The sequence below is a fragment of the Camelus dromedarius genome, chromosome 7, assembly GCF_036321535.1.
Source record: "Camelus dromedarius isolate mCamDro1 chromosome 7, mCamDro1.pat, whole genome shotgun sequence".
NCBI lineage: Eukaryota > Metazoa > Chordata > Mammalia > Artiodactyla > Camelidae > Camelus > Camelus dromedarius.
The window spans coordinates 47141251-47155226 of record NC_087442.1 but is presented as its reverse complement, the minus strand read 5'-3'; the positions used below and the strand labels follow the sequence as shown (position 1 = coordinate 47155226).

The following is a 13976-nucleotide window of genomic DNA, read 5'->3' as shown; positions in this document are numbered from 1 at the left end:
AATGTTTACTTTGCCTCCAGGTGATCATGAGGGGACCAGATGGCATAACAGGAAGAATTGTAGAGATAAACCCCATTTTCAGAAAATGATTTTAAAAGTCTTGGCATAAAATAGCTACACTAGGTGGCAGTTTTTAAAAATAGCTTCCCCTGCACACTTAAGAACAGTTAGACAGAATTTACAGCCCGAGAGGCTGGGGAAATTAAAACAGAGGTGTAATAGTCCCCTGGCAACTAAAGAACAATCAGGAAAAAAATCTGAGATTATACTGAGGAAGTGAAGATTGATGTCCACTTAGATCTGGAATAACTGACTTTTCCTTTGTGGTGGAAGATCGAAGATGAACTGATGCTGGCACCAGGATTTGCAGCCCCGCCGAATCTGGATTATTCAGGCTACCACCAGTACATAGAAGAGATGCTTCCTCCAGAAAGCCCAGCACTGTACGGCCTCCACCCCAATGCTGAAATAGAATTCCTGACGGTGACGTCCAATGCTCTCTTCAGAACTTTGCTGGAGATGCAGCCCAGGAATGCACTCAGCAGTGAGGAGCTGGGGCAATCCATAGAAGACAAGGTAGAGGGTCTTTCTTTTCTACTGAAGTATATTGCGTCTACAGTGGCATGCCCTAATCTTGAGTGCACAACTCAGTGAATTTTACCACATATAACCACCATCCACATCAAAATACAGAACATTTCCAGCATCCCTGAAGGGTACTCATGCCCCTTACTGATCAAGACTCTCTCCACCCCAGGCCAAAGATAACTACTCTCTGTACTTCTGTCATTGTAGATTAGCTTTCCCTGTATTTGAACTTCAAATACATGCAGTCGTACAGTATGTCCTAATTTATGTTTGACTTCTTTTGCTCCACGTTACATTTGTGGGATTCATTCATGTGATTGCATGGACCACTGGTTCATTTTTGTGTAGTTAGTTTATTATATGAAGATAAAATTCTTTTTGTATTCTTTCTGTGGGGGATGGATGTTGGGGTTGTTCCTAGCTTTTCACTGTTATGAATATCCCAGCCATGAATATTCTTGTCTTCTGTCAGCAAAGGTAACTCCCAAAGGCATCTGCTCATAGTACTCATCCTTCTACACCCCGAAGTGGAATTGCGAGGTCAGAGTTCAGTGTTCGGCTCTAGTAGATGCTCCCCAACAGTCTGTCCAAAGTGGCTGTACCTCCCCCAGCAGTGTGAGTCCCACTTGCTCTTGCTCCTTACATCTTCTTAGGGGCAATGATACTTCATTGTGGTTTTAACTCTGTATTCCTCAGTTAAAGAAGAATATTGAGCACTTTTTCATATGCTCATGGCCATGTGGATATACTTTCATGTGAAGTACCTGTTCCAGTTGCTCGCCCAATTTCTAATTGACTTGTCAGTCTTTTTCTTACTGATTTGGAAGAACTCTTTATTCTAGATGTGTGTCCTTTGCTAGATAGATGTATTGCAGGTATCTTCTCCAGATATGTGGCTTGCCTTTCACTCTGTGTTTTTGGCTGTAATTTTGTTAGAGTATCTCTTTCCACATTTTCTTGAGATATTGGCATTATTCTTCTTTTGAAGGTATTTATTGCTATAGAATGATGGGGATGAGAAGGGGGCATCAAGTACTTTTTTTTTCTTTTAGATTAAAATCTTGTTTCTCATTAATTTAAAATGCATTATTAGCAAGCATCTTTGGGAGTTGTATGCTTATATTCTTGGACTTAAAAAAAAAGGATTATACAGTCACTATGACCAAAAATGAAATAAAGAGCTAAATCTTTGTTAATGATTTAAGGTTAAGAATGTCTTGGATGACATTTTGGAGAAACTTCCCGAAGAGTTCAACATGGCAGAGATAATGCAAAAAAATCCAAATCGAGGCCCCTATGTTCTTGTTTGCTTCCAAGAATGTGAGAGGATGAATATTCTCCTGCGGGAAATCCGTGTGTCACTTCAACAATTAGACCTTGGACTGAAGGTAAGTTTAGGGGTGGGACTGGAGCAGCCTTCCCCACACTGAAAGAGGTTCACCATGTGGCCTTCTTCTCCACGCAAGGGGGAGCTGACGTTATCTCCCGACCTGGAAGCGCAGCAGTCTGCGCTGAGTTGTGATGCAGTACCAGACGCTTGGAGCAAACTGGCTTATCCATCTACTTACGGCCTGGCCCAGTGGTAAGCCGCCCCTGCCTGCTCCTGCTGGCCTTTGTGTGCTTTGGTTGCTGGTTTAGTGTTCTAAATTGTGCCTCATAAAAGCTATGAAAACTGTGCTTTGTGATCGTATTCAGGCAGAACTGTGCAAACTACCACCAGTTTCCCTTAAGTTTCCTTGGTGTGTTGCTTCAAAGACAAAACTCAATTTAAAGTCAGGGTCAGAAAAAGATTCGAATTCTCCTTCCCACTTACTAGCTCTCTGAACCTGGACAAAATACCTGAACTCTCTGTTTCAGTTTATCATCTGAAAAATGTAGATAATGAAATTCCCTCATTGAGCTGCTATGATTTAAATGGCTGTGGAAGGCACCTTGAGTTAACCCTCGCGCCATCTTATACCCTTATTTTCAAAGCCAGTGATAACTAATGCTATTTCATGGTAAATTTTTAAAATGGTATACTGTAGATCAGACTGCCTTCAACGTGTGGTATGATTACAGAGATGTGCCGCAAAGCCGGGGACGGAAGTTCACAGCTCCCCGAGGGCTGGTGTTGCCTCCAACCACAATCGGCCTTGGTAGTCAATACAGAAAGTTTCCCAAGGTTCTCTTTATTCTTGGCTTTTCTGTGTGGAGATTCTTTATCCTCACTTCCATGTACCAGAATGCAACTCTGATCCTTAAACTAGAAGGTCCCATTAGAATTCCAAATGACTGTACGCTGGAGCTGTCTCCCGGGCACCCAGGTGTTTGCCGTGTGGGACGTGCAAACACCACAAACGGCGGCAAGTCACTGCAGCAGGGAAGTGAGCAAAGCCTCTCGCTAGGTTTCGGTTAATGCTATGAATATCTAAAATCAGATTTTGTATTTCCAATAAAAAATAAAGGGTTTATATTTACTGTTAAGTTTTATAATAATGGTAACTTTAAATTTATTCCACCATCTTATTTTTACTTCCTAATTTCTATATCTTTCCTAGCTTCTTTTCCAACCTTTTCTGCCTTCTGTCGGTTTAGTAGTTTTCTTTATCCCATGTTTATCCGTGTACAGTTCCTACTGTTTTAGTGGGGACTCTTTACATTGTAGCAAGAATACTTTGGATTTTTCGAACCCCAAGTAAATAAGGTTAGCACTTTTGCCTTTAGACATTTGACCTCCATTTGGTCTGGAATTGTAGTTCAACTTTTTTTTTTTTCACTTTCATATTTTTTTTCATTAAAGGTTATTACAAGATATTGAACATAGTTCCCTGTACTATACAACAGAAACTTTTAAAGTCTGTTTTTATATATAGTGGCTAACATTTGTAAATCTCAAACTCCCGTATTTATCCCTTCCCACCCTCTTTCCCCAGTAACCATAAGATTGTTTACTATGTCTGCAAGTCTGTTTCTGTTATCATATGGTATTTTTCTTTCTGGCTTCACTTAGAATGACGATCTTTAGGTCCATCCATGTTGCAGCAAATGGCATTATTTTATTCTTTTTTATGGCTGAGTAGTATCCCATTGTATAAATATACCACAGCTTCTTTATCCAGTCATCTACTGATGGACATTTAGGTTGCTTCCATGTCTTGGCTACTGTATACAGTGCTGCTATGAACATTGGGGTGCATGTATCTTTTCAAATTAGAGTTCTCTCCAGATATATACTGAGAAGTGGGATTTGCTGGATCATATGGTAAGTCTATTTTTAGTTTTTTGAGGAATCTCCATACTGTTTTCCATAATGGCTGCACCAAACTACATTCTCACCAGCTATTTTAAAACACCAGGTATTTTTGTTTTGCAACTGAGACAGATTTCAGGTTTCTCTCAAGTCAATCCATGTATTAATACTTTTGTGTAAGTGATTTATAGATAAGTATTTTGTGTACGTGACAAATATAAGTAAAACCATTTAAGCTTTTGTCATAAGTCTATCATTTTGAGGCAAAAAGACCTTTCAGGAGTTGTTTTGGCTGTATAAAGATTCTCTTTGGAATCTTTTTAGGATGCTTTGTTAAGCTCATTTGCAAAGATGGCCTATGGTGAACTTGACATATGTTTGAGAAGATGTAGTTATAAAACTGTAGTAATATGGAATATAGATCATTCAGAAAAAGTGTTAGAAAGTATATAGCATTATGATATATTTCACTTGTCTCCGGTAGAAAGTTGTCACAGTTCAGTTACTGTGCACTTTCAAAAAAAATTTTTTTTCCCACCACAAAGAGCAAATTTAGAGACCACGTCATCAGTCACAGGCAAGGTAAGAACTGCCACAGTGGATTACAGCCATCAAAGGTATGCTTCCTGAGAGATTGTGTTTTCAAAACTTACCTATTTCAGTTATATCGTTCTTTTCATCCTCATCTTTTACTCTTTTGGCATAGAATCCTGTTTATTTTTATTTCTAAAATAAAAGAGCCCCTTTGTAGTTGGTATAAATTACGTATGTAGTGGTCACGCAGCCAGCACTGCAGAATGCAAAGAGGGACAGGAACTGGGTTTTTCTCTGAGCTGCGGCATCAGGTTTGACCCCAGGCATATTTCCTCTGGAACCTTCAGCTGCAGAAGGCGGAAGTTCCATTTGCTGTGGCTGAAGGAACTACGACCAGCAGCAGCAGCGTGACTGCTCAGGCATCGCACCCTGGGCTCCCTTGTCCCGAGTCCCCTTTGCATTTCGCTAGAGGGTAAGATACACAGCAGGCCTTTCTGTGCACATGGCGGGGAGTAGACAGGGTTGTGTCTGGATTCTCTTTACGTTCCTCGCTCTCAATGAGCAGTTTCCCTGCAGGCCGACTTCTAGATACAATGAGATGATTTTCCTGCAGAACACCGGTGTTCTAACTCGCTTGTCCTCGGGCGTCCATCATGACTGATGAGGCTGTTCATAAATATGCCTCTCACCCCTTCATAACTAACTCCTCCTCCCCGGGACGTGTGTAGGATCTTTCTCCTTACCCGATACCACAGAATTTTCCTGCTAAATGTAGTTAGGTGTGGGCTTCTACTTCTGTGAGTACAGCCTACCTGGCGCTGTGGGCTGTTGTAATGGGCGCCTGCTGTTGCTTCCACTCTGAAAACTCTTAGCCCTTCTTTCTCCAGGTACTGCCTTTGCCATTGTTATATTCGTCTGCCTGCACGCTCATACTCTCGGATTTTCAACCTGCATGTGTCTATTCTGGTTAATTTAGTCAGTTCTGAGTCATCTTCATTACATCTTCAGTTGTCTCCTCTTCCTCCCCTGAATGTTAAAATGTCACTGTCCAAAATCTATTTTTAGCTCCAGGTTGCTTATTTTGATGGGTGACCTACTCTCATAATTTTGCTTTTGCCTATTGTTTTTTTTTTTTCCTCAGGAGTTTAAACCTGTGTGTTAAGACTTTATTTCAGATTCTTCTTACTATTTGGGGGTTCTTTACCTGTCGATTGATGAGATTTACTGGAGGTTTATCACACCATGTAGTCGCTTGTCTTTGTACTCACATGACTGTTGGAATGGTTATTTACAAATTGTAGCCCATTCGCTGCTGGAGGGCTTTGTAGGCCTTGTTCTGTTCTCTGATAAATGCTGCTGTGGTGGTGTCGGAGGCGGACACAACTTTTTTCTTCATGTTATTTCCTGGATGTCCAGAGCATTCTTTGTCTTCACAGTCTATATTAAGATATATTGTACTATTGATTAATGTGTCACTTTTTCTTGAAACACATCCCTGACTACACAGATTCAAATGTGTAACTTAGGAAAACTCAAATTTTCTAGCCTTGTGTTAGCAGGACGTGTTCCTTTTCATTTCAGCGGTCATCTTATTTTCTGTCCAACTCTTAAACTCTTTACTTCCACTTTGTTTGCTTTTCTTACTATTCCACCTTATGCTGCTTAACTTTTTGCTTTCATTTCTGTAACTGTTTTCTATTTGAGACCTTCCAGCTTAATTCCCTTACTTTTTCCTACCTGTTCACTCTAAACCATAATCTTGTTTATACAACAACTCACTTTTTAGAAAAACTTGTTGCAAACTGGCTGCAGTGTTTGTCCTCTTGTGACAACCTTATGAGATAGTCTTTTCTATTGTTGCTTTTGCTATTCTTTGCCTTTCTTCTTCTGTGTGATCTATCTTTAAGTATGCTTTCCCTAATCCAGCTATTTGAAAGAACATGGCTCTGGGCCTTGCCCCATATTAAATTCTAAGCTGGCAGGAATTTTCCTTGCAGTGACTAAGGTTTGAATGTGAACGTTTGGAGCCTTTCCTCCTTCCCAGCCCAATCTCAGGCAGACGTTTCCTGCAAGTGGTGGTTTGTCAGGCTGACTCCTCATTCAGCCCTGTTTGCTCTGCAACTCCGAACCAAACTGGGTCCCTGCAGGGTCAGTGCGAGCCCCTGTGGGCCCCACCCTGGCTCTGACACTGGGCTAGCCTCCCTATGCTCAGTCTTAAACCCCTGCGCCATCCCCCGCTGCTTTTAGCAGCCCTTAAACCTACATTTCAAGGTTTCACGTATCTTCTGATTTTATGAAAGAAGTTCATTTTGCCTTAGCCTCTGTGAGCTGGCGTCCTTCTAGGTAAATTTTAGATGCTTCCTACCCTGCATGAATGTTGTGCCAACAAGGTTAGAGAACCTGCGTAAAAGCAAGCAGTCTCTCAGACCACGGGCATACAATGGCTAGGTCTCTGCTTCCCCTAAGAACCTTTCCTTTCCCGCTGTCAGGTCATTAGTGCACGTGGAGGCTGCTGTCACACGTCCTACTGCCTCTGCCTTTCCCGGTAACTCTGGTCTGATGACAGTCATCTCAGCCTCCCCTCCCCTCCCCTCCCCACCTCCAGACACACACGGGTGCCCCTTCCTGTGTGTTCCCGCACATAGCTCTGTGTGGGCACCTGTCAGCTCAGCTCACACACAGATCATCTGTGTAGAGTTACCGCCTATCGCTGGGAGGAGCTAAATAAAACAACGTTTGCATAAATGGAGGCGAATTTTCCACATCTCCCAATGTTTCCTGTCCCCAGTGGTAATAGCTGTAGGATACAAAATCTCAACAGGAAGTAATCTAGCCCTTTAAAGAGACTGTGTTCTGCAAATCATCAGGTAACGATTTTTACTGGTTATCGGTTGTAGACCTCTCTACCATGCCTTCCTTGGAATCTAATCTTACTGGAAAACTTTACTAAAAGCAAGTTTGTTTTTTCCTACCTTCTGTTCACCAGGCTTAATGACCTCCTCTTGCGATGCCGAGAACTCGATACCTGGACACAAGATCTTGCCCTTCCAGCTGTGGTATGGCTTTCCGGCTTCTTCAATCCTCAGTCCTTCTTAACTGGTAAGGGCTGGGGCCGGCAGCCCCTGACGCTGACAGAACCACGCCCCTAGCAGACGTGAGCCTAGCTCTACCTTTGTGGGACACCCCCTTAACCCCCCCTGCGCCCAGCTGACCAGTCCTTGTGCAGTAGCCACGACAGAAAAGGGGCAGGAGTGATGGTGCAACTCCAGGGAAAATAAATGCCAGCCACATGCAAATACCCAAGAACCAGAAACACCCTACTGGACCAGAGCTCACCTCAGGGAGATGCTCCCCGTACTGGTGGCTCCTGGGAACCTTACCTGTGACTTCATCCTACTCAATTCCCGTCCCTCCTCTTCCCAAAGCAATCATGCAGACCATGGCTCGGAAGAACGAGTGGCCACTGGATAAAATTTGCTTGACTGTTGATGTTACCAAAAAAACGAAGGAGGACTACGGGCACCCTCCCAGGGAAGGTGCATACCTCCACGGGCTCTTCATGGAAGGTAAGACACCCCCAGGAGCGCACGTAGGGTTATATTACGTTTAGGACTTCACTCACACCAGTGGTCATTTACCTCGTTTCCTACTGCCAGACAATGTAGGTGCGAGGCTAGGATGTGTGTCCAACGTGAGCCAAATTTCCAGGCGTTTAGGGTGATGGCTATCATTAAAGACCAACACCGAATTTTGCTTTTTAATCAATGGAAAATATTTTCATCATCTTTTAAAACTGTCAGTAACGTCACTCCTGTAGTAAAAGACTTCTCTAAGCCTTTAAGATGCCAATGCATATTGTCAATAGCTAGTGGGGCAGGGTGGGTAGGGTATGCAATAGTCTCCAAATTTGTTCAGCCATGCAGTTCTCTTGTAGAACCTTTGCTCTTATCTCTTACCCTAAAGGGCACCTTGAGAAATGCTGTCAAGTCTCTGCCAAGATGCTCCTTTTCCCTTTGAGGTGCGTGCCCCAAGTTCAGATGTTTAAAGGCAGGCTAGGTGATGTAAGAGAGTGACCTGAACTTGGCTTAAGAAAGGGTGCATACAGTGGGGAGGGAACGCGGCGACTTGGAGATGACTTACACGGTCCATAAGCATTCCGATTCATTTCTTTTTTTCAAAGGGAGCGCAAACCAGTTTGATTCATTGTGTCTGTCCGGATTCATAAAGAATCTGCTTTCATGAAATTTTACACCTTCTGAATTCAAATTATTTTGTTTACTGTTCATAGGAAAATTTAGGCGTTAGCACGGGAGCCACAGGGTGCGCAGGGCGGGGTGGCAGGTCTCTTAACCTCCCTCACGTCTCGGGTGTGGGCCAGGTCGGTAAGGAAGCCACTGACAAGCAGTCATGTGACAAAACCAGAAGAACTTTATTGCCTACAACAGCGAGAGGCTCGGCACCACCATGCTACAGTTGCCACCCTTGTGTTTCTGCTGTAGGTGCCCGATGGGACCCCCAGTCAGGAACCATTGCTGACGCCCGCCTCAAGGAGATAAGGTCAGCGATGCCAGTCATCTTTGCAAAAGCCATACCCGTGGACAGACAGGAAACCAAACACACCTACGAGTGTCCTGTGTACAAAACCAAAACGAGGGGCCCTGACTACGTCTGGACCTTCAGGTTGAAGAGCAAAGAGAAGACAGCCCGATGGATGCTCGCAGGTGTGGCTCTGCTGCTAGAGTCATAAAACCCTGGTGCCGGGATGCCCATTCCTCCAGCCTCCGCCGGAACACAGTGAGGATCTGTCATTGTCACCGCTGCTACGCATGGTCATTTATTCTACCAAGAGGCATATGATATATTCTGGCTTAGGTAACTTTTAAGTAAGTTAAATACGTGTTAATTTTTTTTAAACACCATCCTTGAAAAGTAGAGGAGGGGGGACAAAAAGCAAATGTAGAAAAAAATACAAGAAAACTACAGAATCTGTTCACTTTCAACTTTCCCCAGTACCTCCCCCATCCTGCAACACAAAAAAAGTATAGTATTTCTTACATTTTTATCAAAGTTCCATTGAACATACATTCAACCTGAAAAACATGGTCGGAAGTCTCCCGGTCCGTATGTTTTAGTTCTTGCAGATATTAAACAAAATCTTTTTAAATTAAAAATTAACCCTTATATTCTTTTAATATAGAAGCAACTGACCTCAGGCAGCAGGTGAATCCTCAATGAAGAGGCAGCTGCTCCTGCCGGCCAGCAGCCCTCCAAGGCCTCCAGTGTCTGTCATGTGACAGTTCACTTTTGTTCAGGTTTTAATAGAAATAAAACTACTTCTGTGATCAATTGCACTTTGTAATTTAGGGGAACATTCTTCAATGTAAATTTCCAAGGACCCAGAGCAGGTTAAACTATGTGGTTTGAACCATGGTTGCTGGTGGTAAGGTGAACTAAAGGGGCTAGAACCCTGCAAACACTGGGCCCGAGTTACTGTTTGGGCGGTGAAAGCTCAAGGCCATGCTGATAGTTAAACTGTGTCGAAGGCAAGAGCCGCTTGCACAGTGTTCTCCCTGGAACTTACCTGCAATTTTAACTCCGTGTTAAACTGCTTTTTAATCATCTGCAGATGCTTAACAATTCAGTATACAAACAGGCCTGCATCTACATGGGAAGAGATTCCTCTGCTGTCTTCCTGAGAAATCTTTTTAAGTGTATAAACAAATCTTTAAAAAAATAGAATTTACATCTACGAAGAATTTCGGTATAAAAACAACAGTAAGAAATCTTAGGCACAAACGGTACGGCATGTCTTGTTGGAGTACTCCACGGTGAGTTGGCTGATTTTTCTCTCTCAATTGTCTTTTATCAGCTGCTTCTGTAAACTGAGAAAAAAAATGGGAAGTGTTAGTGTGACAAGCAGTTTAGTGGGATGGAAGTAAAACCCCGGCAGCATCCATGGCTAAGGAGGCTCAGCAACCCCCTAGGGCACCAAACCGGTTCTCCTGACGCAGTCAGTCCCCACTCCTCATGCTTCCACAGTAGCAGAGGCTGCTGGAGACCAGTGCCAAGGGGGCTTGCCTCACTCCCCTGTCCCGAAACTGCTGTCTCCTTGTCCCCAGGGCACATCGCCCAAACTGCCCCTCTCTGCCTAGCAAGGAGAGGCTGCCTTTGCAGCTTTCCCTCAACCTGCCTTGTATATTTTAGTACTGTTTGACAAAATGAGGGGAAAATTCTAGCAAAGGAGGGAATTCCCTAACAGGGAAAGTACCAGTTCTGAGCCTTTCCAGTACAAACAGATGTAGAATGGCTGGCAGAGGCAGTTTAAAAGAATCAGCCTGAAAGAAGGCAACTCCTTACCTGCCCCAAGGACCTCCCCTGCTAGACCCAAGGATGACGACCTCCGTTTCTGATGGGTGAGACATACCTCTCCAGATATTCCTTCACATTATTATAACCGTAAAACTTGGCCAGATGAATGAGGATCCCTGTGGCACAGCGGCCATCACGCTTCCGACAGTAACTACAGTTGCAGATCCCTCGGCAGGGAGGACACATCCAATCCTAGGAGAGGAGGGGCAGCAGAAATGCCCTGTCACCAAGAGGCTTCAGGAGGACAAGGTTCTGGTCAAGCCTGGCTCACTTGGCCTCCCCTCCTATCTTTAATCAGGTGGGATTCGTTAGCTAATCCTTCAAACTATAACATGTTTCAAAAAGGCCCAGAAAAGTTGATCACCCAGTATCATCCATGCAGAAACAGTAAAACATACTGCTTTTAAATAGGAGCAGGACCCCTTACAACTTCACGGGTCACCTACCCACGAAGTTGACCCTGCTTTTAAGAGTATAGGGTTTCTCAAATCATTTAACCTAAGTAGTTTACGTTCATCTGCTAACTGGGGACAGGAGATTTACTCCTAGGGACTGCTGCGGAAGAGAGCTCACAGGGCAATGGTTAAGAGAACAGACTCCAGCGCCAGACAGCCCAGGTTCAAGGGCGTATAAACTAACTCCCACACTCTGTATTATCTTATTTTACAGAGGGAACCAGCGTGTAGGGAAGTGACATACCTACTTTATAAGGCTAAATGAATTAACAACAACTGAAGTAAACTAAATTGCATTCACAGACGTGAAACCTTGGAGCAGTGTGGGGCACACAAAAGGCACCCTTCACCTCGACATACCTGGGCCTGGCCCAGGAAAACACATTACACTGCTGGAGGAAAGGCACACAGGTTCACCTGCACAACCAGAACTGTAAGAAAGCTTGGCTCTGACCCTGGAAAACCAAACAAAACATACTCTCCTCTGTCCTATCTGTTGTTCAGCTTGCTCTCTTTCCAGAAGGAAACCCTATTTTTCATTTCTGAGTCTGAGTCTTAAGAGGCAGAGAGAAGGTGGTGAGGGGTCTACAGAAACCAGAGCTGTGTGGCTACAGGTACCCTGATCGTCAGCCTGCTTCCCTGCGCCAGGACAGTCTGTGACCTGCACGGGCCCCGCTCCTACCGGGTCCAGCAGCGCCGCTCTCACGTCCTCCCCATAGCGGTTCCGCAGGCACGGCCCGCAGAACTGGCCCCGCACCCCGCCACAGCTCTGGTTCCGACACACCGTCTTGGTGTCAATGGTCTTCTGCCGACACTGGTGGCACGTGTTACCCTGGGGGAGAGAAGGGGAACGTGGGACTTACAGGCAGAGGCCCAGAGGCCATACAGACATTCGTAAGTACAATGAAGCACTGCTTCTCCCCTAGAATCAGTGCTGTTTCCCTGGTACAAAGCCTGGCACCCTGTGGTAGCCCGTAAGCACCTTTACTTGTGGGCCAGAGCAGCCTGCTGGGGCAGCTGAGACAGCAGGAGGCTGAGAGGGCAGGAAATGATCAGGTGTTAACAAACCGGGAGAGGCCAGATTCCCACGGTGGGTGACTGAGCAGTGACACTCCCCGGGAGACGCCATCGGTCTCCAACCTGGGCCCCAGAAATCTGGTTGCTTTCACCATCAAATCCCCTGGTTTTAAAAAGTGGGCAATTAAACTGAAAACCTTTAACTACTACAGACAGTGTCCCATCATCTAAAAAGGATGCCAAACAAGACAAAGTCATCCTCTAAACCTCCATTTAGAAGAAATTTTAACCCATTTCCTAATAATCAAAGCTAGTCTAGCAAACTTGTTTCTATATAAACCAAAAAGCACATTATTTTTTTCAGTGTTCAAAAAATTGAGCATTTAAAAGATAGTAATTAAAAATGTGCCCTCCCTCCCCGTAGGTAAGATGCGCCTCGCGGAGAGCCCTCTCCCTGGTCTGGTAAGCCGCCACCTCCTGCGCCGCCTCCCCCTGCCCCACGCACCTCTTCCTCCTCCTCCTCATCCAGATACACAGACAGACAGACAGACAGATATACAGAGACACTAGATTCTTCTTCCTCAAGACAGAAAGACAGAGACACCAGCCTCCTCCTGCATGAGAGAGAGATATACAAGCAGACTGACAAACTAGCCTCTTCCTCCTACTCCATTACATACATACATAGACAGACAGATACAGAAAGACATTAGTCTCTTCCTCCTCCTCTTCATTAGATATATAGATACATAGACAGACAGGCAGAAACACTAGCCGCTGCCTCCATTAGATACACAGACTGATAGATAAATACAGAAAGACACACTAGCCACCTCCTTATTAGATAGATACATACATACACACGCACGCACACACACACTACCCTTCTCCTCCTCCATTAGATAGACAGATACATACAGGGAGACACACTAGCTGCCTCCTCCTTGTCCTCCTCCATTACATATAGACAGACCCTAGCCTTCTCCTCCACCTTCATTAGAGAGAGAGAGGCAGAGACACGAGCCACCAAAGTCTCTGCCTCCCCCTCCTCAGCTGGATGGGGGGCAGGAGCAGAGAGAACTGGCTTACCTATCTAGCAAGCGCAGTTTACTGCCAGAGTCATCAGCTGGCTCGAAAGTGTCCTGGAAAATGTCTTGTTCCTAAATGTCTTGTTCCTCTTTGATTTGTAAGAAGGCAGCTCACTACCGTGTTAGATGCTTTCATCTAACAAGCGTTAATGAATACTGATAATGTACCTATCGCTGTGTACCAGTTCAGAGCCCACCCGGGGGAGACAGCACAAGGGTGTAAGCCAAGGTAATTTAAAACAACTCCGCATTTCATATACCAGTGCTGTGGACTGCTAGTATGAGTCACAGTTGTGCAAATTATTCATCAGAAATACTTTACCAGAACTTTATCATAGATTTTATCTCGAACAGTTATGGCCACATTCTCTAAGTCCTCTTCAGTGATATCCTCCACTGGCCGAAAAGAAGATATACGGTGACGTCTTCGATGCCCCTGGCATTTCCCCTGCAAAATGAGCCACAGCACTACTTGGCATTCATAGTTTCAGTGGTTTAAAAAATATATATATATATAAAAGTGTTAAACTCCTCAGAGCTCTAGCACCATTAAAGTTAAGAACTATGTCTCTCTTCTAGTTCCCTGAAATCACTCACTTGCTCAGCCATTTTCTGAACTCGTGCCCTATTGCCAGGCTTCCTCTATGGCCACGTGACACAGGATGATACCTGGGTAGCTCAGGGTGACCTGAC

At 44.5% G+C, this 13976-nt stretch overlaps 2 protein-coding genes across 6 annotated transcripts in view; one reads left to right on the top strand and one right to left on the bottom strand.

The window, feature by feature from the left end:
* Positions 1 to 9700, top strand: part of DNAH11 (dynein axonemal heavy chain 11) — a 280424-nt gene extending 270724 nt beyond the window's left edge. Inside the window, exons 77-82 of the mRNA XM_031455028.2 lie at positions 334 to 576; positions 1794 to 1976; positions 2055 to 2170; positions 7341 to 7453; positions 7780 to 7920; positions 8854 to 9700. Of these exons, the coding sequence (XP_031310888.2) occupies positions 334 to 576; positions 1794 to 1976; positions 2055 to 2170; positions 7341 to 7453; positions 7780 to 7920; positions 8854 to 9101 (1044 nt within the window). The 3' untranslated portion in view covers positions 9102 to 9700. The remainder of the gene's footprint in view (positions 1 to 333; positions 577 to 1793; positions 1977 to 2054; positions 2171 to 7340; positions 7454 to 7779; positions 7921 to 8853) is intronic.
* The window catches only part of CDCA7L (cell division cycle associated 7 like), a 70766-nt gene continuing 65549 nt past the window's right edge, over positions 8760 to 13976 (bottom strand). For all 5 annotated transcript variants that reach the window (XM_064487514.1, XM_031455030.2, XM_010984673.3 and 2 more), the window contains exons 7-10: positions 13606 to 13731; positions 11861 to 12010; positions 10779 to 10915; positions 8760 to 10236 (exon numbers count right to left, since the gene is read on the bottom strand). In XM_064487514.1, the coding sequence (XP_064343584.1) occupies positions 10206 to 10236; positions 10779 to 10915; positions 11861 to 12010; positions 13606 to 13731 (444 nt within the window). In that variant the 3' untranslated portion in view covers positions 8760 to 10205. The remainder of the gene's footprint in view (positions 10237 to 10778; positions 10916 to 11860; positions 12011 to 13605; positions 13732 to 13976) is intronic.